We start from the raw sequence: 26,310 nt of genomic DNA on the forward strand, positions 1-26,310 counted from the left end.
GCATGGACTCCTTTGTCCTGTGGAGACTGTTCTCTTCTGGGACAAGTCAGTCCTAGGTAACTGCATCTGTATGTCACTTTTATGCCATACGTTCTTTGCGGGGAGCATATGTGTGACATACAGCACATACAAGATCATTAGGTTTTGGTATACTGACCAAATGTTGGACTACCCTGGGCGGGAGATCCCTAAAATTGAGAATACTGCAACAGTGAAGAGAAGGACATCTACTGTTATGGTAAGATTGTACACAACTGTACTGTCCTTCTCTATAGAAAAAAAATCATCATCCCCTTCATAAAGGAGGGACTTCATCTGATATAACCAATTCCTATCACCATATTATCCCTATTATCAAAGATTCTGGAGACGTGCATTCAAAGGCAACTTCTTCAACATAGTCTTTAGGAAAAGCTCCTGACTCCAACACAGCTTGGTTTTAGACCCACCCATAGCACTACCACAGCCTTATTAACTTTAACAAATACTATTAAAGCCAGAGACAAAAGCAAACTTGTCTGCTCTGTATTCCTTGATCTCTCTAAATCTAGTCTCTCACCAAAAACTCCTCTGCCTACTGTCTTACCTTGTGCTATCACAACCCACACTACTATGGTTTAACAACTATTTAACCAATAGATACCAGCCTGTTCTATGGTATGGCTCTCCACTTTTTCTCCCTTCCTTCCTGACAATATTGGTGTGTCACAGGGCTCCATTCTCTGCCCTCAACCAACAGTTTATATAAATTCTCACAGCAAGCTTCCCTCATACAATACTCTGATTCTACCATAATATGCATTTCCACCAACCTAATAAATCTTCAGAGAACTACTCAAGAAGCCTTTAACTCTGTTAAATGTTGGCTACAGGATACTCACCAAGTGCCATATCCCAGACAAACTAAATTACTTCTCTTTTTTTCCAAAATCCCATGTCCATGGAAAAAAAATATTTCACATGTAAAACTACTTGGCATGACAATCAACAAGCATCAAGAAAAAACATCAAAAACTAGTCACCCAACATTAAGACATTCCTTACAGATTCTGCCAAGGTAACTGTAGCTGCCACTTATTTTTTAACCTCTCCTGTATGGAGCCCCTGTCATGGCCAACCTACAAGCCACACTTAGTTTTAAGCATAAATAGCACTATAACAAAGTTGCCAGATTAGCTTGCAACAGACCTTACCTGACCCACCACTGCTTAACACTAAAAAAAAAACTGACTTGAGCGCTCTCATACTCATCTCACCTTAACCCATAAAATCATCCAAACCCCATCTGCCAGTCCAGCAATTAGATCCCTATGCCAATACTATCTTCCAAATCGTCCCCTTCAGTCAAATCATAAACTGCTTACCATCTGTAGGCCACAAAGGGCTAATGAGGTCAGTTCCTCTTATAATAGTGTGGCTAGAACATGGAATAACACTCCTGTATCAATCAGGCCTATCAAACACCTTAATCTCTGTTCTAGTAGTGTAGCTAGAACATGGAATAACGTTCCTGTATCAATCAGGCCTATCAAACAACTTCATCTCTGTTATAATAGTGTAGATAGAACATGGAATAATGTTCCTGTATCAGTCAGGGCTATCAAACACCTTCAGCTCTGTTATAATAGTGTAGCTAGAACATTGAATAACATTCCTGTATCAATCAGCCCTATCAAACACCTTCATCTCTGTTATAATAGTGTAGTTAAAACATGGAATAACATTCCTGTATCAATCAGGCCTATCAAACACCTTCATCTCTGTTATAATAGTGTAGCTAGAACATGGAATAACAGTCCTCATGGAATAACATTCCTGTATCAATCAGGCCTATTGAACACCTTCATCTCTGCTGTAATAGTGTAGCTAGAACATGGAATAACATTCCTGTATCAATCAGCCCTATCAAACATCTTCATCTCTGTTATAATAGTGTAGCTAGAACATTGAATAACATTTCTGTATCAATCAGGCCTATCAAACACCTTCATCTCTGTTATAATAGTGTAGCTAGAACATGGAATAACATTCCTGTATCAATCAGCCCTATCGAACATCTTCATCTCTGTTATAATAGTGTAGCTAGAACATTGAATAACATTCCTGTATCAATCAGGCCTATCAAACACCTTCATCTCTGTTATAATAGTGTAGCTAGAACATAGAATAATATTCCTGTATCAATCAGCCCTATCAAACACCTTCATCTTTTCAAACCAATACTAAGTCTTCCTCTTCGCCCATGGCCTTGTCCCTGCTTCTGATCTGGGACGCAGCTCTCTAATACCCTTCATCACCTTTATTATGCCTCCCTTTAAAGTACTGAATCACTTACCCTGCTTATTCCCTTCTAATGCCTCACTCTGTTGTACTTTAAAGTACTATACCTACTTCTAATTAGCACAATCAAATTACTTCTTCTTCTTTCGGCTTTTCCCGGTTAGGGGTCGCCACACCGGATCATCTGCCCACTCGTGATTGGCAGTGGAGTTTTACAGTGTCGAGTTGCCAGCCCGGCGCCCAACCTTCCACAGAAGGCACATACATGTGCACACTCACACCTAGGGGCAATTTAGAGTGTCCAATCCACCTACTGCATGTCTTTGGGATGTGGGAGGAAACCAGAGCACCTGGAGGAAAGCCACGCGACTACAGGGAGGACATGCAGACTCCGCACAGAAGGCACCCCAGCCGAGAATCGAACCGGAGAACCTCTTGCTGTGAGGTGGCAATGCTAACCACTGTACCACCGTGGCCGCCCAGCACAATCAAATTACTATTACATCAATATTTCTCTGTTAACATTCAAACATGATTATCTCCTCCAATTGTGTTTTTTTAAATTACTCCTACCAATGTGAAACACCACTCTAGCTGTAAAGTCTCAGTACAAGGCTTATAAATTTGATGTTCGTGATTATCAGTACACATTTTATTATACTGACTATTATGCTATGTATTCACTAAAACTGCATTATAAAATTTGTTGTCGTAAATATTGATTGCATTAAATATGATAACTTGGAGCTTTTCTTCCCAGGCGTCCTCTGAAAAAGGGAACCTATGCCTATTCAGACATTCCCAATAAACAAATGTCAATAAATAAAATATATTCTGATAGAAAAAAAACAGCTAAACCAGTTTTCACTGGGTGATACCTTAAACCTCCTGTAATAGGGGTCCATGGGGTATATGCAAATGACTCCTTAAGCACATTAAGTGTTTCAGCGAATGTGGTATAGGGTCACCACCTGTCCCACTTTGCGAGGGACAGTCCTTCTTTTGGCAGTTGTGTTCTGCAAAAAAATTGAAAAAATGGCAAATGTCCTGAGATTTTAGGACAAAAATATTTCCAATATTTTCTTTAATAGTTGCATAAAACAGTTATTTTGTATCTGAAACACCTAAATGTTATATGAAATAGAATAATCAACTCAAATGCTAAAATAATAAGCTTTTATTTTGGCAGAAAAGTTAAGTTCTGTCCTTTGTACTGGCCGTGGGTATGTTTTGCCTTGTAAAATCTGACATTTCTATAAAAAATGTCCCACTTTGGGCATTTGAAAAGGTGGCAACCCTAATGTGGTATCATGTATAGCTCTGTAATTCAGAAGCAGAAGTATAGAAAAGTGTATGAAGGAGCTGTAGCCAGTGTTTGCAGTGACCTATACATAATCACTGCTCATGTGGCTTCTATATGTGTGGTGCCACTAATCCCCTATGTGAGGTAATTTCATGTTTCTACACCCATGTGTCACTGTAGAAGTAAGTAAGAGAGGGTATGGGGGACATTTCCCCCACATGGGGGAGTTCAGAGGGGACTTCTGCTGCAAAATATATTTTCAAGGTGTACTTACTGTAATGAAATTTTCTATGAAATGCATTTAGGCATCAGCAGTGATTCACAGTTTGTGTGCGTGTGTGTGTGTGTGTGTGTGTGTGTGTGTGTGTGTGTGTGTGTGTACGTCCTCAAATACTTAAGACAAAGTCATCCCTGTCCATTTACAAGCACAACTTAGATGAATGGACCGTAAATAGAAAATTTACCCAAATACTGCTCCTTGTACTACTAACGAACAGAGTCATCTCCTAAAATGCTTAATCCCATGCATGGGTTCCCTCAAATTATCTATGGTGTTATCCTAATTATTCTCATTATGGGTAATATATTATCATCAACCATGGGGTGGGTAAAGCCAATCTCTAACCAAATGGGATAGGTTAATTCAAGCACAAAAAGGGAAACTGGCTAGCAGTTAGCCTATAAAATGCCATTGGAAATAATGGGGCATTATCTCAAAAAAGTACCACTTCAGAATGTGATTTCTTTCACTGACAGCTGTGATTGACAGTCTGAAAAAATGGCAATGTACACTGCCAGTGAATTTGGTAGAGAAGTACATCTTGCTGCTACTGCTTAAAAAATATATAAACTGAGCTCCTAAGGAAGGCATATCTTGCCCCCCCTGTATCATATAAACAATAAAAAAACTGCTGCACTTGCAGAATACCAGAAAGTAAAGAAGCTGGTGCACATCCTTCAAAAAGTAATAACTTGATTAATCTAAGGAAGTCAGTAAAGGGCAACATGTCCTACTAACAGTTAAAAAAACTGCCTTTGTGTCAACATGCATTTTCTGAACAATCAGAAGTATGAATATCTGGCATTACTGATTGATTTAAACCAGAGTTTTATGAGGGACATGGCAAGAATCATGGACATTCTACAAAATTAGTTACAGCTGAGAGTCATAACGGCAAATGTTCCTTGGAATGCAGCCTTCTGGGAAATGGTACCAGTTTATATCATTTAAAGGTGAAGTGCTGCAATGTAAGTCATACAGGGAGTAAAGATCTGCCTGTCTTCCTCCCTAACCTTTGATTGGCTAAAACCCAAGTGTAAGGGGGGGTGACTACACCCCTTATAATTTATTTGATTTTTTTATTAATATATAAATCATAAGCAGAGGGTTAAGGGAAGTGACAGGCTCCCTTCCAGTTTGTATTTTTTTTATTAACACATACTAATTATTGGGGGGGGGGTTAAGGAGTTGGTGCTGTTGTTTTATTATTTTCTTACTGATATATATATATATATATATGTATATATTTAAAATTATACTGTAACTGTACTACTGCTTTTATATATGGCCTTTACTGTGACTTTGTCACTGCTGATTGTGTCCATGTTTTTTTCTTTTAATGATTGCATACATTTTCTCTGTTATTGCTGTCTGTATGCCTATGTGCTAGTTGTTCACTTAAATATGGAACTGTCATTCGTATAAATAGAACTGTCATAGTGTGTGCCAAGGACAAACTTCAAGGCATAGTGGCATTCTCATGCTTGAAGTGTGTGAGGGGTGGACAGGACAGCCTTTGCTATTGCTCTTTGGAGTAAGACAGAAGCCTGCAAGCATGCCATCCTTAAGTAATGGAATAGGCAGCACATACAAACTTTCTATAACCATTGATCAGTATCACTTTTCCTGTTCCTTGTAAACATACTTCCTCTTTATTATTTATTTTATTTTATATTACACATGATCTTGTGTATTTTAGCTTTAATTTTGTATTTTTATTTGCACTTCATTTGAGTTAATATGATTGCCCAGTACAAATGGGATGCTGGCTCTCTTCTTTTCACCACTGGTGTACATTTTTGCATTTAGAACCTCAGGTTTAACATCGGTTATGATGATTTTTTTTTAATTATAAAAGAATCTTAGAACAAATGTTTTGTTTTATACATGGATGTAAAGAAGTTGCATTTTAATTATTTATTTAATTATAGAATCAGCAGAAAAAGAAAACCATTTTTACTAGACTTTAGTGTACTAGTTTTTCATATGTTCAAGACACAGTGATAGATAAATAATGCACAAGAAAAGACATTTTCTCCTTATTAATCTATTTATTGCTCTAAGTCACTCAACATATACTTGATAATTTGTTATATTATAATATAAGATTTGATTGATTGATAAACCATGTAGTGCTGCATAATGTGACTTTTTTTTTAAAGAGGGCGTGGAGAGTCAAAGATAAAGCTCAAACGATCACAGAGTTTTGGGGTGCCGAGTGCAAGTGGTATAAAGCAGATTCTTCTAGAATGGTGTCGTTCCAAAACCATAGGATACAAGGTAAAGGAATGTTTGTGGTTTACCATTTATGTGAATTACATCACAATACTCCTGTTTTAAATTGTTTACCAATCAACAAGTTGAGCATTGGGGCTTTCTGTAAACTGCATAACAACTATTTCAGGAGTAAGGTGTTTTTTATTTTTTTTCATTATGTATTTGGAGTTCTGGCTTCTCAAGTACCAGTGTCAGTGTGCTAATCATGTTAATGTTTTTTTCTGTTTATGTGATATCACCATCCTGTTGATTTTTCAGTCATAGTATTTCATGATTTTTCAGCATTTTGAGAAAAATTTATCTACATTTCCTCAAGGAAGTGAATCTGTTATTCCCATTGTACAACTTGAGTTTCTAAGGCACTCAAGCAAATTAAAGGGAATCTCCTTTGGACTTGTATATGTAAACAATTATTTCCGGTTTGCTTTTTCCTTATTTAAATATAAAGTTTCCTCTTTCTGTTTTCCCGTGATTTAGAGACATGTTTTCTTTTATTTGCAGTATGGAAATATCATGAAAACAATGTAAATACATGTCAGACTCAGAAATGAGTATTATATTTTTGTTCAGTTCTGTTCGACATCTTAGATACATATCCCATTTGAGTCCTTCTTTGACGATGATCTCTGTGCGAGATGAAAAGACTGAAGTGGAGGCCTGAGCATAATTGAATGCCCTGGCCTCTGTGATACTAAACATACCCGAGAATTCAGAAAGAACCCCCCAATGATGGTAGTAAGAGCTGTGGCCAAAAGGCGCTGTTTACAGAATGCAGGAATTTCTGGCGCAGAGCCATGTTGGTTACAGTGAGGAAAAACCTCATTATCAAGTAACTTGCATGTCTTGCAATTGCCCGTAACTACTAAGTGCAAATCAGTACTGTTCTTGTGGTAGTTAATACTTGTGTCCCATGCATTGTGATGGCACAGACACTCCATTATTCAATCTCTCTCACAGACGTGTGCATGCACACACACACACAAATGCTTGCTCGAGCACACATACACACCTTACCTGTTCCGGAGGTCTTGTCCTTGCCATTTTAAATCCTAGATCCATAGTCGTTTAATAATGCCAGACATTTCATTCTTCTTATCATTCGTTAAGTACAAGGTGATGCTAGACCTGTTGCTCTATTAACTTTTTAAGTGAGTCCAAGTACTGCTACATTAATTCTAACGGGTGTCATGTAATGTTTCTCGAAGCTTTAACTTGGTCTTCTCCCACACAGACACATCCCTATCCCTCTCAGCTGATGATGATTTAAAGTTGCTCCTGCTGTTGCCTCTTATACATGCCCTTTTCCTTGGAACTTGGGGGCCATTGCAGTCAGAGAATAATGCCATATGTTACGGTTTCATACTTCTTGTAAAGTATACAAGACTGCTACACTAACTGTTGAATTAGCATAGTGGCCTAAGGCTGCTAATTGATAGTTTAAGGGTGTGGGGTTTGAAGTTCCCCTCAATTTAATTCTTAAGTGATGTAGTACATGTATCCCTGGTATCTACAGATGGTACACTAACACAGTGTCAAGGACACGGATTACATCTTTTTAAAACCTTTAAGGCATGATGTAAAGAGTTATCCCTGGTGTCTAGTGTCCTCCAACCCACATCTTTCATGCTGCACAACTGTTTTTTATTTTACTTGCCTTTTAAGGCACAATGTGAAGAATTTACATGGTGCCTAGTGTTCTACTTGACCCATGACTCTCATTCTCCTCAAATGCTTTCTATTTTATGTGCCTTTAAGGCAGACTGTAAAGAATTTCCCTGATATCTAGTGTCCACCCCCCAATATTCCAGGATTTACTTGATTGTCTGGAGAAAAGTCGAGGTGGCTCAGCCCCTCCCCCCACATGTACATACACAGCTTTCCAACCTGATCGCACTCGCAGACATACTCATCCATTCATGCATACATACACAAACCAAGCACACACTCACCTTACATTTGTATCTCTACATACTCTTATTCATTCGTATATACACACACACACACAGAAATGCACACTCCCCATCAAGTCTACCTGTCTGCTAAACTCCCCAGCCCTTACCTTTACCATGATGGATGAACATGAACTTTTAGCTGTGTTCATTAACACAGTTTGTCTGCGTTCCTTAAGCAGATGAATAATTTTCTGGCATTTTTCAGGAGAAGGCACGTAGCTCATTAGCATAGACCATTTCCATGGAATGCCTCATTAGCATTTAGCATGGCCACAGAGACAGCCCACTGAGGTACTGCACATCTTTGAGCTAAGGCACCATACTAGGGCTGTTTTTGCAAGGCATTCACCTTCTGGTAACTTTTCCAAATCAAGCTCAAAGTCTTGAGTGAGACTTGTGTTGCTTATGAAGCAAAGATTTCTTGTAAGAACGCAGCATGCCTGTCTAGGGAAATCGTGCTGCAACTTTCCTACTAACCCTGCATATCTTTCTATCAAAGGAGTAACAACATCTGAAGAATGTGTGTGTTAGCTTTCTTTGCATCACTTTTGGCATCAATGAGGACAATTTCTTCTTCCAAAACAAGTTCAAGGGGAAATTGTTGTCTCCTTAGAGGTACTATATGCTGTGTTTTGCTGTGAGTTTTAAGTTTCAGATTAGGTTTTACTCTTCTGTCTGATTTCAAGCATGGGTCCTGCTACATGTGACTATGATTTGTGTCTGAGAAGCTGAAGTCTTGCTTGCCTTGATGTGCTATATCCTATGAGTTAGCAGATCGTTTCTACTTTATTTTCTCGTTAACAGGGTAGGAGGTAAGGTCTGCTAACCCTCCTCAGCCACAACCTGAGATCAGAGAGCAGTTGAAAAATATAGTACAATAGAAGTGAAACAATGCAACAGAAATGTGATTACAAGATTAATTGGGATGCAGCATAATCGTTTGCATCACAAACAAAAGAACACAGTGCAATTAAGAAACCATGGAAGATGCATAGAACTAATAGACACAAGTCATAAATGAGTGTAACTATGTCTTTCTGTTTTTATAATGGAGCCTATTTGACCCCATCCCCCATCCTGAAAAGTTCTCTTGATCCATCCATTGGGTCTGAGAACTTGCTGCTTCCTCTCTAATCTCCTTTTATTAGAAGAATCACTGACAATATTGCATATTTACTGCTTCATTCAGTTTTGCAGGAATATCAAGTCCATCATCCATTCCAGTCAGGATTCTGAACACACATTACTGAGACTAGGTCATGAATGTTTTACTAGCGAAGGATTAGTGTGCCATTGTTCAGTTTCTGTACTCCTTAATCTCATCTCAGTAATTCTTACTTTGTCTGTAACTAAGTGCAGATCTTTTGTAGGGCCACAGGTATTGTTTTTGTTTGTCTCCTGTGTTTCTACTTGTACCTTATGGATAGTGTGTGTGTGCACATGTGTGTGTGTGTGTGTGTGTGTGTGTGTGTGTGTGTGTGTGTGTGTGTGTGTGTGTGTGTGTGTGTGTGTGTGTGTGTGCATGTTTGTGTGTGTGTGTGCATGTTTGTGTGTGTGTGTGTGTGTGTGTGTGTGCATGTGTGTATGTGTGCATGTTTGTGTGTGTATGTGTGCATGTTGTGTGTGTGTGTGTGCATGTTTGTGTGTATGTGTGTGCGTGTGTGCATGTTTGTGTGTATGTGTGTGCGTGTGTGTGTGTGTGCGTGTGTGTGTGCGTGTGCGTGTGTGTGTGCGTGCGTGTGTGTGTGTGTGTGTGTGTGTAACACCTCTTCCAGTCATCCTTTCAGACATGCTCATTTCATTTCTGCTGTCCCACAGGACTCCATCTACTCAGCCCACACAGTCTGTTTCTGTATTTGCTCAGATTTACTTGACTAACGGTTTGTTTGTTTTTTCTCCTCACACGCATTGCGTTATACTTGGCCTGTGCATTCTTGATTTTCATTACTATTTTAGCTATACTGAAAACGTTCATTTCTGCTGTTCCAGTCAATTGCCACCCTTTCCTGGTTGTGTGACATAGAAGGATTAAAGGTACATGTGGTACCCAGGTGACCTGAATTTACGTAATAGCTTGGGCTGTGAAGGAGACAGGTAGTACGATTGGCTTTGTCAATTCCAGGGGGTGGGAACGGTGGTTCTTGGTCCAGCTATGCTCCAGTGCAAGTCAAGATTTGCATGAAAGCTGCCGACTGGAAGAACATAGGCTTAGGATCCTAGGTTTGTGACCATAGCTGTCAGGTGTGTGAGTGAGTGTGTTGTGTGTGAGAGCGCGCGCACACACACACAAAACACCAAGGGGGATGGTGAAGGATTCCCTGCTGTGGGACACTGCCTACATTACTATCAGGGGACGGGTGAAGGTAAGATTAGGACAGAGGAAAAATGCTTTCACTGCCTATGCCGTAAGGATGGCAGCCCCTGAATAGAGGGGCAGCCTGCCTGCTTGTTGAGGATGGAAGGGCAGGTCTCTCTTTGGTGCCCTGGTTTGGGAGATGCGTCAAGAGGAATGGACTGCCCTTGGTCATGGCCAGATGAAATGCATATTATCCTTTGGGCCCCAGTCTGGGGAATAAATGTGTGATACATCTGGCCATGGTGGGAGGTTACCACTTCAGTTGATGCTAATGGATATGACATAAGCAGAGGCACTAAAGCACCCTCATGGCTACCTGGATAACAACTTCCCCTCCAAACAGCTTTTGTTCCATGTATAGGTGGAATTTCCGAGTTGGAAAACAAATGGGATTGCTTGATTGGAGGGAGAATTGGTTGGCAGGCACAGGGCAAAAAAAATCGCCTAAGAAAAAAAATCACAACACCTTTCTATTAAATATTTTCTCATGTATCCCTTGAACAGTATGCACAGATTGTGTATTCTTTTTACTTTATGAAACTTGGGATCTCACTTGTGTGTGTGTGTGTGTGTGTGTGTGTGTATATATATATATATATATATATATATATATATATATATATATATATATATATATATATATATATGTTCTTGTCTTCTTTCAAAACTGTACTTGTTAGGCTTTACCTTTTTTTTTTTTACGGTCAGTGGTGCAGATATTGTGCCATTTTGTTGCTCTACTTTGACTTTACTTCTATAAACTCTGTTGTTGAAGTGATGTAGCCTCCAGAAGTCACATAATACTTTAAACTGGGTCTTACCAGTGTGTATGCAGTGGGATTAATAACTTTTCCTCCTGTGCTGGTCTTTCTGTGGTGCTGTGACAATCTGCTTTTCATTCTAGGGCCATCCTTGCCCATGTGGACTGGAGAAGTCCCACAAAGGGTGAGGGAGGGGAACAACCCAAGAGGGGACTTAATTTCCTCCAGGTTAGGAGGACTATTCATGGACTCCTGTGTGGCATCATTCTCGGCATTTATTTTATAATCTTTCTGTAACCCATCTCCTTTTCAATGCTGTCTGTGCTGCTCCAATTTCCTTATCATGGTGGAAGTACATACTGCTTGGCAGACTATGTTCTGCTTATGGTGGTCCACTGAATAAGCAATGCCTGTCTGTCCTTTTAATGGTACTGGAATCCTGTGGTCATTTCTGTTCCCTTCAAGATAATTTAAACAGTGTTGACCACTACAGTTCATTCCTCCCTGGCTTTTTCCTCTAGTACCTGGGCTTACTAATCAAACCTGGATCAGCTAGGGTGTACTCAAGGTTCTGGCCATCTGCACCATGAAACAAGTTAATTTGCTGTGTTGATCTGATCCCCTTTCTTATAAAGAGGGCTACAGCATTTTCCTATTTACTTCACACTGTCTCTATTATAAATGCTGTGTTCTGTGCTCTACATATTTTTGCATCTCAGTCCTTGTCTGTATTCTGTATTCCTATTACTGCCATATTAACTAGATATTGCTCTTTTATGAATACCAGTGCTTCAAGCATCATCAATGTAGGCACTATGCTCATTGCCTTCAGTTTTGTGGTGGTAATCCTTTTTGTTTTATCTGGATATAGATGACGACTTTTTTTTTTTTTTTTTTTCAAAACATGAAAACCATGACTTAAAAAAATCTCTTTTGTTCATTTACCTGATTGCCAACGGGAGTGAGTCATTTGTACATCATAGTAGATTATTATGATGCCCATTCATGTTTTATTTTTGTTGCATTTTTACATGTGTTTATTCTTTGGTGCTTCTGTTTGTGAACTGCATGCAATTGTCAGTAATCGTGCATTAGAACGTAGTGAGTTTGAGTTGCACAAATCACTAGCCACTCTGATTATCTAGAACCTGTTGAACTGATCATGCTGCAGACAGACCATCACTGCTTCTGTCTGTCAACTACAAATGAAAAAACAAATGTCTGAAGGAGGATATTTCTTTATAGTTAAAGGGCTTACTACTCCAATAAACAAATGATATAGTTAGACAGCTCTACAACCCCTATTAATAGACTGAAATCCTGAAAAAATAAACAAGAGTTGTGCCCCAGACTATGGTTTGTCTTCTCATTTACTTGCCACTTAAGGTTAGCAAGCAGAAGATAGAAGTGCTCCAGTGCTCTACAAGGCATATGTTTACTTGCAGTATTTACAGGTAAGTAATGCATTTGCCAGCTGGAACATTTGTTAGAGAGATTGACACAGTGATTTATGTTTTTTGTATCTAAGCAGCATCAGATAACTCCTCCCCAAGTCCTTCAGAAATGCACTTCTTGCCACTTTGGAAGTTAGTCTGGGAGATGATGTACAAAATTAAATATTTACTTACCTATATTTGATAATGCTAAATGCTGTTTTCCATATTCATTCAGACCTGATTACGTAAACTTTATGCACCTGAGTAGTTAATAAACCAGTGTAGCAGTACACTTTCAGCACAGGAATATATCCCAACATGTAAATGCACATGCAACCATAAGAGGATGCTGAGTGAAAAAAATCCTGTTCCACTGAGTTGTATGGGGCATTGCGGGCAGTTTCTGCATATCTGGGATCTGCTACATTTTGTTCCATCTAAAACATCTCTGAATCTCTCTTTCAGCTTGCACTCTGCCTATAATGAGCAGATCCATTCCAGACTCTTACTATCCTTTATATAAAATATTACTTACTTCAGTTCTGTTTTGAATCTTGAAATATCCACCCACACAACTTCTCTTCTCTTTTGAACTCTGCACCCCCCACTTGGCCACGGATAGCATACAGCATTCATTACCAGTAAAAGAGTAACTGAGCAGTATAGTAACAGCTGAGTAAGCAGACAGCAGAGACATGCCTTGAGGAAGTTGTGTGCCGCATTTCTGACTTACAGAAGTTTCTGCATTTTACGAGCAGTGGTAATAGAATGAAGATTTGTGCATTTTTTTCTAGCTGGCAGAGATAATATAAGATAGTTCTGAATTTTGCCTTTCATCTTACTTGTGATATAATTTGCAGCAGTTTTGTTCAGTATGGAAGATTGTTGTTGAATCTGAGTGTCAAGTTGAAATGCTTCTGTATGTCCTTTGATACGCTAAATATCTTTCACTATACCCCATATTTCCTTGAAAAGACAGCCAGCTTTCTTAATGAGTATGATCTGTGTGACTGGAAATGCCTTGTTCAGATAATTAAGTGATAGAGTGGGCATGGTCATCTTTAGAACAAGACAGAAAACCAGATCTGTGTATGCAGGAAGAGGAGAGAAGTATCAGTGTTTGCCATAAAGTTGATTGAAGTAGCTTTTGTGTCGGGCAATGTTTGACCAAATGCACCACATCAAATGTTACAAAATTTTGCCTTTTACAGTACAGAAAGGGTCTATATTACTTCATTGAAAGACATCTCCATCGACACCGAACTGTTGAAATTCACTTCCGTGATTTGCAGAATTTTTGCCAGGGTAAAGAAGTAGTTAGCCAACTCCACAACTTGGCCCTTTTCCCCAATGTAGTGCGATCTCGGAGTTGGTATATATCGTTAGGGGGTGTGTGGGGGTGAAGCCCCCACTTGGGTGGGTTTAAGTGCATTGTGCTACGGGACAATTGCTTCATTGTCTTGGGTAAAATTCTGCAAATCGTGGAAGTGAATTTCAATGGTTTGGTGTCTATGGAGAGGTGTTCAATTGAGATGTCTTTTGATGAACTAATATAGACTCGTACAGAGGTCTGACCAGGGGCAGGGTAGCATTATATTGCCTATGATCTCGCAGCTGGTGATGTAAAGTAAGGGAGCCATATTTACCCTTCTGCTTGTTAGTAATTTCAGAGACTGATTCTCAGTAATAGAACATTTGTAAATCAGAATTTGATAAATTGTGCTTCAGCATCTTGTAGTTGGACATTATAATCAACATGAAATCGGCAGGGATTTTAGAAGTTCTCAGCTGTGGAAGAGATAAGACTAAAGCTAGGAAAAGAAGCATGTCCTCTGCTGTTATAGTTCTATTAAAAGTATAATAGCTGGCTTATGATAGACACTGAATCTAAAAGCTGTGCTGAGTATAATGAACTTACCATTTGCACAGCATACCACAGAACCATTCATGAATGAAGAAAGGAGAACTAAACTAGTACTGATAAATGTAAACAATAATTACAGAGAGGGTGGTCAAGTAACAAAATAACACACTGCTCAGGAGTGCCGGTGGACCCCTCTGCTACTGGAAGGTCCATTATTTATTTATAATGCCCAAACCCAGAAGGAATTATTGCACTTAGAAAATGGTCTTGTCATCTGTATTTATTATGTTGTTTGTTATTTCCTTGTGTGTGTGATTTTTTTTTTTGATAATATGCAAGGATTATACAATTTTTAAAATACAATGTAATTAAAGGTGTACCAACTACCTGACGTATATCAGACACTAGGAATAATGAAAGATAAGTTAGTATATTTAAAAAAAAACAGTGTGATATATTAATTGTTGCATTAATATAATTTTATGGTCTGTGTTTGTCAATTTGGTATTTATTTCTTTGTGAACTAGGTAAAATGACTAAGTAAAAGTCTCTTTTCAGGGGATGAGCACTGTTAGCTTATGTGGCTTGTTCAGAATCTCAAAAATGGAGGATGGGGTATTTAAACCATAGATTATGGAATGAAGATGATTAGCAGCACTTTGTGCTACTGCTAGACTTTGATACTTCCTTATGCTATTTCTGATTACGTGCAGAAAAAGATAAAGATTGTTTTTATTATTTTTGTTATTGGTTTGTTTCCTTCCTTACTTTTTGGTGTATGTTGCTTCTTTCCTGTTTTAAATGTGAGAACAGTATTTATTTATACTTAACAATAAGGCAGAAAAATCTGCTTTGCATGTTCAATTTCTAAAAATCTTCCCTCATTTTTAAAATGTGCTGTAACGCAGACCAGTATATGCAGGTGTTTTAACTAGTCAGTAAACAGAAATCTGACATCTTATGGGGTTACTTGAATATAGGTAGCATAGTATTTTACAAACATTTATGCAATTAGTTTGTTGTCCGCATCATGGAACAAAATATAATGTCTCTGTGCCCCTTTATCATTTTTCTCTTATTTAGTTTGATGGTATGCTTGTTGCCTTTTTAAATTGGATTTGTATAGTACTATTTATATTGTATTACTATTTTAATATGAACTTCTGTTTATGCAGTGTTATCATTTTTGAGTACTGAATGTCTATCAAAACAAAATTGTAAAGGCACTTAAACCTCAAATTTAAGTGCATTAGCTGATCATGAAAAGAAAAGGGCACCCAAAGGATTAAAAACAACATTCTGATTAACCCATTTTTTATCGTACAATATGTTTAATTTGTATCACACTCCTAATTTCTACTGGTTTTAATTTTTTATTTAATAATGTATTTGAGTTGGGGTTGCATTTCTACTACTTGCTGTTTTATAAGTTTACTGTTTTTTTTTTTGGGGGGGGGGGGGCTGTGTTTGGTAGTTTTTCTATGCTAAATGGCTTTTCAGATTGCTGGGAGTTTATTTGTAGATTCTTCATTAATGGCCCAGTGATATCATATGTAATGTTTCTTTCCGGAAGGATCTTCTTTCTTAGAGGGTTTTATGCAAAAATAACAGACATATTATTCCCTCAGTTTGTCCAATGTGGTTTGGAGTTCTACTCTGGTCATTTTCTAAGAATAAATAGAGACTAAGATAATTAATTGCATAGTAGCAATCCACCCAGATGGCAAAAACATGTTGGCTATTTTCCTAAGTGTATATTTTTCCTGAGACACATCAGTTCCCCACTTAGTATCATCACTGTTGTGTTTTCAGTTACATTTCTGTAGCTATCGACACTCCTTCCTTCACCTCACTGGCCGTTGTTCCTCATCATTGTTGTTCTTGGTAGCAAACGTGGTAATTCCAGACTGTGAAATACTAATGGCCTTTAGTCTGTTATTCAAACTTTGATTCTCTCACTACTTGCAGCATATTGTGGAACTTTGAGCAAGTAAAATTTGTTCTTAAAAAAGTGTACTTTTGTCAAGTGGGTTTACCAGATGCAAAATATAAAATAAATAGAATGTCCTTTTTTGTTCCTTAGTCTTTTTTTAGACATTCTTAATATTCTGCTTACTTGGCCCAGCCCTTGTGGAGAATCAAGGTCCACATGTCTGAACTGTGTCCACAATGTAAATTTGTGGGGGTTTACATATCAGTGGAGCAGGCACTGTAACAAGAGCCAGGTTGTGTGTACTCATTCAAACAGAATGTCATCCTTGCATGGAGCATCCTGTCGGACTTGGTGCTCTTTATTTTTCGAGGTCAGGCCATCTGGAGTATTGCTTCTTGTGGGCTTTGAAAATGGTATCTTTGCTTTTATCTGTCCTATAACTTGTATGCTAGTGTTTGGGATGGGGGGGTATTGGGGCATAATTTCATACTGATCTGCATTGATCAGCATCATTAATGCTCTGAAAAGTTGTTGTATTCTTGTATATTCATACGTGCTGTACACATCAATGTCAAATACAGAGGGGTATCCCCTCCCCCAATACATTACTTTGTTATTTGTATTACTACATCATAATGTTTTAAAAGCTTGAAAAATTCCTATTGAGTAATATCAGAATTCCTGATTGTTTTACTTTTTTTTTCCATTTAAAATCACATTTATTTTTCCTGTCCATGGAACACTGTACGTTATATGCATTCTGGAACAGAAAACATACTTAAGGAAAATATTTAGTATTGCATCAACCAGTAATCGGTGCCAAAGGAAGCATAAAAATGCAGTGCTAGATGTGCGTTGGATTATTCTCATTGTAGCCAGGATTCGATATCTGCTAGTGGTTTTGAAGTGTGCTGACTGCAAGCAAATTGTCATTTTTCGTATCATGTTGAGAGAAAAACAGTTTAGTCCTGACATGTACAAGGATTTTGCTGTATATGAATCCTTTGGGGTCTTGTTAGAGTAGCCTGTCATTACCTTTGCCAGTTTGAAAGATGCAGTCAGATTATAACGTGTTATGTAAGAAGGCCATGCTTGAAACCCATCACATGGATGGCTGCATGCATCACCCACTATTATCTACATAGCTCTTATTCTGTATGAATGATACATACACTCTTGGTTGAGTATTAAATGGAGGAGATTAAACTTGCCAGTTAACTACCCTACCATTTTCACAGAATCTGCACACTGCAATGATTTCATATTAGTGTGCTGGCAGTAACTCTTTTGTGGGGGCCTTTCTCCCCATGTTTTTGCAAGCATGGAGTTTGCATTATGTAAGTAATGAGATGTGGGTGCTTGCCACCCCCTGCATGAAATTCTTTTGTAAGTTCTGTCAGGGTGAAGCTTCAGTTGCTTTCTTTCATCATCTTTAAATCTTCACTGACTTCGTTCTAATGTTTCATTGGTATCTAAACTTACTTCATTGGTGTATTCTAAATTTATATTGCTTGATATTTTATAGAGATGCAACTGCATTACAAAATCATTAATTCCTTCATTTTCCGGTACCCTGTTTATCTTTTGAAGTGATCAGAGAACAGGAAGTTATCCTGTCATTCAGAAAGAGTTCAGCAAAGACCTGGTTCTAGACAGGTTACCCATCCAACCCTGTTTTTGATGCCAATCCCTGTATAGGCTGTATTAATTAAAATTACCTCCTCAGGTTCCTTGAGCTGGTGTCAGTTGCGTATTTTGATTTTTTCATAATAACAAAGGAGGATTTATGTATTTTTAAAATTATTTCATGATACTCTGCAGCAAAAGATGGGTTTAACCATTTGTGTTTATTTGACATCTTGGGAAGCAGGTCTTTACTTTGTATTGTAGATCACAATGTAATATACCTTTTTAATGTAAATGTTTGTGACATTTTGTAGAAATTTGAAACTGTATTAATGTAACACACTGTAGCTAAAGCATCATACTATTTATCTTTTAACAGAAAATAGACATTCAGAATTTCTCATCTAGTTGGAGTGATGGAATGGCATTCTGTGCTCTTGTCCACTCTTTCTTCCCAGAAGAATTTGACTATGATGCACTTAGTCCGAGTAACCCCAAGCAGAACTTTGAGACTGCATTCACCACAGCAGAGTAAGTACTGACACCAGATTTCACTTTGGAACAATAAGCCTGTTGTGAAAATGCATAGGTGTTTCTGAATGAAATAGTGTTGGTACAACTTTTACAAGTATGCACCGCCTTGACTGCATTTAAGTGATGTTTTAAGAAATAACAAGCATGGCTGTCTTAATTCATATGGATCTGTGATTAAACAAGCTAAAATCATTGCATCAGCCAACATCAGATTCATAATATCAACTCTATTAAAAGATAAAGCAAAGGACAGCTGAAAACAAAATTTTTTTTTTCAGGACAGCAATCTCCTTACTGCAGCTGTACACTACCCTCTCTTAACTATATTATCTCTGTAGTACAGCTGTGGAGACAGTGCAAATATTGCACAAAGGAAAAATTACGTAGTCTGGAATGCCTTCAGTGTCACACAAAATTTGATTGAAGATGCCCGAATACAACTCGTCCTAAAAATGCATATCCTATTGACAACATTCTGCAGTATAAAACAAAACAGACTCCCTGCTTCCTCATTCCAAATCCCCTTACACCATATCTATCTGTGTGTGCACGTGTCTATGTGTGGTTGTGTGTGCTCGTGCGCACACACACACACACACACACACACACACACACAAACTGACTTAAAACAGCAATATTTGTCATCTGATGTTTTATGTTCCCAGCTCGTATCTTTGAGGGTAACTACTCAGTGGATTGTTTACGTTGAACTTTACTTTCTGGTGTTAGGAGCATTTGAATAACTGTTAAGTTAGAGAACTTCCCAGAACAGCATACAGCATAAGGATATAAATGTAGGCAAAGTGATCGTGCCCATACCTCTCAAATTCTAAGAGCAAGAAATCTGGACAGAGTCATAAATAACGGGGGGACAAAGGCCCAAAAATAGAGAGACATTTTAAATATTGCTCTTACAAACTTAGAAAGTTGATAGAATAACAGGTTTTGCATTAGCCTGCATTTTCTGAAGGGTATGAAGTCTGAAACTCAAATTTCTGTCATAATTTTTCTGACTTCAACCTTCAATGTTTTGGCAATGATTTGCCAATAAGCCACAATTTTGAGAATTCTGCAAATATCTGTGTAGTTGAGAGGTATGAGTCATGTCTTAAGTTTTTGGCCTGCTGTCAATTATTTTCCGCACACATGCTGAACAGAACATAAGTTTCTCCACATCTGTTTACTTACCCTTTGAATTTCTTTAAGTTTTCTCACTCCAAAGCTGAAAAATCCTTTATTTTGGTATATAAAGGAAAGTGTTTGTTTTTAAGTAGGAGATGCATGTTGTCTTGTTTAAGCTGTTTTGTAGTTGGAGTACCTATACAGAAAAATATAGTGTTTTTAAAATGAAAGGGGTACAATATAAAGTTGATCGAGGCAAACTAAATGGGAATAACTGGAAAAAAAACTAATGCCTACATAAAACAAATTGCAAGCAGATGTTTTCTAAGTACAGAAAGAGAGTAGAAGAAAACATGGAGCATGCATAGCCAAATCTTACCAACAGGAAGGAAACCATCAATGTAGAAATCAACTGTGGTCTGTGGCCTAGAAGAAGGTATGACATTGGTACCGTGAATGGCTCCAAAACTTTTCAGTAGCTTCAGTTTTCATTTTTTATATTCCTTGACAGATTTGTCAATCTTTAATTTATAGTACAATTAAAATTTGGGAAAGTAAGCAGGGCTAGTACAGCTGCAAAAGGAGGCTAATATAATTTAATAAGAATCAGTAAGTGGGTATAGGCAATGCTAGGTTTATCCACTTCTGGGGAGAATTGATTACTGGCCAAAGCCAGAATTATAAAATTAGTAAGCCAGGTGTGGGCAAACCATCATTGCGCACACCTAGTCATTGATTATTGCTTTTATATAATGCTGAAAAATAAGTCACTTAACTTTTTAAATAATGGTATTTTATCTCAGAAGAACTTCATACTATAATGGTTTTCCATAATCATCCTTGACTAAGGGATGGCTACCTCATATACTGCACATGCACTGGACGTGTGCACACGAACTCTTGCATAGTACCCAAGGTGGATTGCAATTTCTGACACTTTTTTTTTTTAATTTGGATTAAAAGGTATGCATGCCTCCTATTTTTGTATGACAGCCTGGCAGTAAGTTAATGTTTTTTAATATATTTCTTGATATTATTATTATAATTGGTTTACCTATGAGCATTCATTTTTTTGGGGGGTCACCATTTATTAAAAGCTAAATACTGACAACAGTGAGCTGAAATCCTAAAAAAAAAATAAAAAAAACCCAAATAAAAGCATTATTTTTTTTTTTTTTTGCTGAGGGCAAGCACTCATGGCTCCTGAAATGATATATACCAACTCCACAGTTGTACCACAAGAAAGGAAAGGGGAAATCCCCCTTGAAAAGTACACTGCTAACTTGCACAAAACAATCCATTGAAGTGAAACTCACCACGACATTAAATTCTCACACCAATGCAGTGATAACCAGTAACTTGTCGTTGTCGTCATTGTTATTTATCTTTGAGGTTGTTGGAGGTTTGTCTTCCACCCTTCAAACAATTTGATTTTTTTTTCTGTACTTTGCATAGCAGAGCAAATGGCAGCTTTAACTGTTTTTAACAGCTGCAGCCACCTAAACTCGTTCCTGTGGTTGATGGTATATTTACAGTGTGCACTCTGATCACTTTGTCCATTCAGCATGTACACTTTTGAATATAAATGGCTTTCAGTTGTATAATGTAGAGTAAGCAAACAGGTATGAATGTAACTTAAAATAGAAAACTTTAGGGATGGTAGGGCATTCAAACTGGCCTGGAATGGCAGGAGATATTTTGATAAATATCAGTGAAAGGAATGTAAGCTGCGGTGGTGCAGCAGTAGCGTTGCTGTCTCACAGCAAGAGGTTCTCCTGTTCGATTCTTGGCTGGAGTGCCTTCTGTGTGGAGTCTGCATGTCCTCCCCGCATCGAGTGGCGTTCGAAAGACATGTGTGAATGGGCGTGCCTTCGTTGAAGGTTGGGTGTCGGGCTGGCAACTTGGCACCATAAAAAATCTACTGCCAATCATTAGCGGACCGGAGTTCCGCTGTGGTGACCCCTAACCAGGAAAAGCTGAAAAGACAAACAACATCAGTGAAAGGAATGTAGCCCTTTTTTATGTGCACTTTAGAATCGGGCAATCAGCTGTCTAAATATCATGGTATGTAATTTGGGCTGCACAGTGTCAATTTTTATACACAATAGGCTTAAAAAACCCTGACTGCATACTGGTGTTTGTATTCTACCTGGGCTGCTATTTGAGAATATCTACCTTATTATGTATTACAGCAGGTACAAGTTGTCTGGGGTACAGTTTCATGCAAATAATGTACTTTCTCCTCCCAGAAATCATGAGAGGAGCTCAGGCAGCCTCAAACTTATACATATTAGTGTCTTTGATATTTATTTATTTAAATTATTTTTTATTGCTTGGTGATTGAGATTGTTCAACTGGGTGGGAACCATTTTCATAAGATACTTTGAGAGGAAAAACTCCATAGAAATACGGTATTGCACTTGGATTGCAAAAGACAAAAACATAGAAAGAAAAATCAGAGGTGGAGAATCATTTCCCTAAAAAATGCAACAAGATTAGTAGGTGTGCAGTAACTTTATTTTACTTTATTTATTTAATTTTTATTTATTGGGAAAGACTGACTGGGACGGAGCCCATTTTCAGTGGAGGCCTGGGGAGAAATGCTCCGGCCACATGCCATTGAAACGTGGGAGGAAACCAGAGTACCTACAGGAAATCCACACGAATGCAGAGAGGACATGCAGACTCCATACAGAAGGCACCCCAGCTGAGAATTGAACAGGAGAACCTCTTGCTGTGAGGCGCTAACCACTGCGCCACCTTGTATTTATAATTAAACTGTGTTTTTTCAGTAAGCTTGGTCAAATGGTTATATCTGGACTGCAACTCATATGGAAAGAAAACGTACACAGTAATAAAAGCAAACGAAGCAAATAAGTACATTAGATACAAACACATGCTTTGTAAGTAGAATTGAATTTCACTGTGTAGCACAGTTGCATACACAGAGAGCTGCATAGTTAGGGCAGTCTTGAAAGATTTTAGGTTCATTTCTCTTGTGTAGGAGGGGTAATCAGTTTCAAGATTTGGAAGCTGTAACTGAGAAATGAGAGTCCTCATGCCAGTCAATAGCTGGATTATGGACTGCAGGAATGACTTGGAATATACCATTGTAGTAAGGTTTGAAGGGTAGGGGGTGTCTGGATGATACGGTGTAGTTTGGGCTAGTTTTAAGGTTGAGGTGGCCATGTTATTTTCAAATTCAAGGCAGTTGTTGGACTTAAGGCTTAAGCAATAGCAACTTCTGGATGTCTGATAGGAGGAACCTAGGAAGGTATAATGATAGGTCTTACATTTTTCAGGAGGAGTAAGCTGGTGAGAACAGAACAGAAAAACAGGTTGGAAGTTAGAAAAGACAGGCTCAACACAGACAATTCAGTTTGTAGTTACACTGATGGGGGACTGTAGTAGTTTAATGCGACACCAGGCAATTTGAAGATGGTTACTGTTTTTATGTTTTTGGGTCCTTTTCTTTAATGTTGAGTGTTATTGGACCAGTCAGTGGGACATGCATAACTTTTTTTTTTAAAGTTGAGTTTGAATGCAGTGTTTTCACTCAAGTTTCATGTGGCATTAAAGGCATTCTGGCTTAAGTCATTAGTCTGCATTTGTGATTCTGGGGTTGAGAAAAGTGTTGTGGCATTGTTATTTTCACAGTACAGGCAGAATGGCAGGATGTTGGCTTGCTGTTATTATTCATTGTAAGTAGTAAAGGTCCTAAACCAATCCATGAGCTACTCCAAGATATACCAAGATAAGCGTGGCTCACACTTATAAGCCAGACATGTACAGCCATCATGGAAACAAGGGTTAATCCACATATAAATATAGTAAAATTCTCTTACCACCTCATTGAAGCTGCTATTCATACAGGTATAGTAGAATTCACAGAGGAAGTGGAATGTGGCAGTTCTACATTCCAACTTGACCTGCTAACTGTCCCTCCTCCAGCTTCTGGCTATTTTTCACCAGAAAGGAATGCTAATAGCTGTTAAAGTTAACTCTTTTTAAAGGATTATTTACCAGAGACATTTGATATCTCCTCAGAATACTGTAAAGGTAGAACAGAAAGCACCTTTTTTCAATATTAAAGTTTGAAATAATGAGAAACCAGCAGTAGACTGGTCCTTATGTTCCCTAGTGCAGATATGAGGCCTTGTACAACTTACATAAACTACCACAAGAGCCAGTAAAATCTCAAGTAAAGAAAATACTCTGAATTGGACTATCTCTTCTGTCCATGTCAACATTCACTCCTCTAGGGTGGTATCAGACTCTTTCACTGACCACCTAAGACTCTTTTCTCGTTGGTGATGTAGAATTAACATCTTGTTCATTTCCAAGTCGAGCATCTTGCTGCCCAGGCAGTTATGCTGTTTGCACCACTTTTTCTTGGTGTAAAACTCACTCTCAAATCCATATTTAACACAACATTCTTTGCAATGGCAGTGACTTCTTATGCAAATACTTCTTCTGTATATTCTTTAATGGCTTAGGATCACATTTTACTTTAACTGCTCTCTCAAAAATACTTTTGTAAAACTTTTTTACAATAATACTAGGGCTAGCAGCTTTTTTTTTCTATCTGAGCATATATAGGTTCATAGGTGTTTACTAGGCTAACAACCACAAGGGCCTTTTTAAGCCTAGCCATGCATCCCACATTTCTGACAAATTCTGATACCTGTGACAAGTGTAAGCAGGGGCTTGAGAGACTAAACATTTACAAGCTAGGGCCTGGGAGATGCAATGTGACATGGACAGCAATGGCTGTCGATCCATGGGCAAATGATTTATATTCTTGTAAGATAATTGCACAGTTTCCCTTCTGGCTTACATCTGTTTTAAATGCTTCTGGACTATTCACATCAGAATTCTTCATTGTGGGCAATTTTGACACAAACTGATAAGTTTAAACTATTTCGTGTTTTGCAATCTGCTACCTTGTCACATTGTATTTATGTATAATCTTTATAATGAATGCCAATTTCTGGTTTAAAATCAACTTTGACAGTATTGTACCAAGAAATGTCACAAGTTCCTGTTTATCTTTTGCTAGCGACATTTGTATCACAGATCTGACTTTCCTATCATTTGTTTTAGAGTCTTTTGAATTTAAAGCATAGCCCATGCATGTCATATCTGTAATTCTAATTTTGAGTTTGTGAAAATCACCCCTGATAGGATTTACTGTGAAAAATCAAAGAAAATCCCCCAAAGGTAAACTGCCTGATCACAAAAAAAAAAAATTAAAAAAAAAAAAAAGAGCAGATTCTTTCCTAAAGACAACTATGTTATTTTTCTAATGAGGGGTAAGTTGTCTTTTATGATTGGGTGACTTTACTCACTCTACAGTTGCACCACCCTGTGTTCATAGGTTCATACTAGGCTATCTGCCCTGGGGCATTTATAAGCTATAAGTTAATGAGAGACCCTAACAGCGAAAACACTACTCAGGCTTTAGTCTCACAGCTCCATCATATTGTTAGCAAATACAGTTAGGGAAATGGAATTGGACAGTTGACAACTTGCAGGGGTAATGGCTTGTGGTGGTTTTGTCATGGTTGCCTTCTCTGACTGCATGCCATACCCAGAGTATTACCAAGCAATATTAACACATTCAGACCTCTCAATTGTCATTGTAACCTCTCTCTCTCTAGCATTTCAAAAGCTGATAAAATACAGACTGGAAGTGTGAGGAATTTATCTTTTTATAAGCTTATTAATGTAGATGTTTTGGAATTTTGTTCATCTTGCATAATTCTTCACCAATTCTCATTTGCATCAAGTACAGATAATACTTTACATTTGGCTTAGTAGGAGCTATTAGTGCTGTATGCAGCAGATGATAATCCATCTTTGAGGATTCATTTAGATATTGTGGCTGTAGGCATATGCAACTTTTGTGAGGCTTTACGACAGTTAACCAAACTGTTCATCCAGTTCGGAGTCTCTGTCTGCTTCTTAATCATACTTTTGTGCTATCCTTTCTGCTGTGCTCCCTTTCATTTCTGGGGTGGGAGGTTGGCATAATGGTTAAGGTGCTTACCTTAGAAACACAAGGTGCAGGGTTTGATTCTGACATGAGGCAAGTGGCTAGGCTTAAAATGGGCCATGAGGGCAGTTAGCCTAGTACTAATCTATGAACCTATTTCTACTGTGTAAGGGTACTAGAATTCTCCTTGTAGCCTGTACTACTGGTAAAATTCCTGGATTTAAGTATATTAAACAGGCAAACAGCCCAGACAAGTAAATGTGTTTTCATGCTTATGAAATGAATTATTACTCTTTATATGTACACCCTGAATTCTTTTCAAAATAATAAGCATCTGACAAGTCTAGTGACCCAATACAGAAGGAGCGACTATGCCATTTTCATAAAAATGAATATTGTTCCTTATTCTATATGCAAATAAACAAGTTCTAGCTCATTGTTGACCTGAATATGTAATTACTTGCACATATAAGGCTTTAATTTATTCTTCCCATTTCAGTAGTTTAAATATTAGAGCAAACATTGCATCTTGCTCTATACTCACCTGTTCTAAACACCACATTTTTTGATATTCTCTGTCCATACCTGACT

At 38.0% G+C, this 26,310-nt stretch overlaps 1 protein-coding gene across 2 annotated transcripts in view; it reads left to right on the plus strand.

Annotated features, from left to right (window-relative positions):
• Positions 1-26,310, plus strand: part of LOC122787495 (smoothelin-like protein 2) — a 391,980-nt gene that overhangs the window by 349,839 nt on the left and 15,831 nt on the right. For both annotated transcript variants that reach the window (XM_044054241.1, XM_044054242.1), the window contains exons 7-8: positions 6,026-6,143; positions 18,448-18,599. In XM_044054241.1, coding sequence (XP_043910176.1) covers positions 6,026-6,143; positions 18,448-18,599 — 270 coding nt within the window. The remainder of the gene's footprint in view (positions 1-6,025; positions 6,144-18,447; positions 18,600-26,310) is intronic.

The sequence above is a fragment of the Protopterus annectens genome, chromosome 13.part0, assembly GCF_019279795.1.
Source record: "Protopterus annectens isolate FY-2018-M chromosome 13.part0, PAN1.0, whole genome shotgun sequence".
NCBI lineage: Eukaryota > Metazoa > Chordata > Ceratodontiformes > Protopteridae > Protopterus > Protopterus annectens.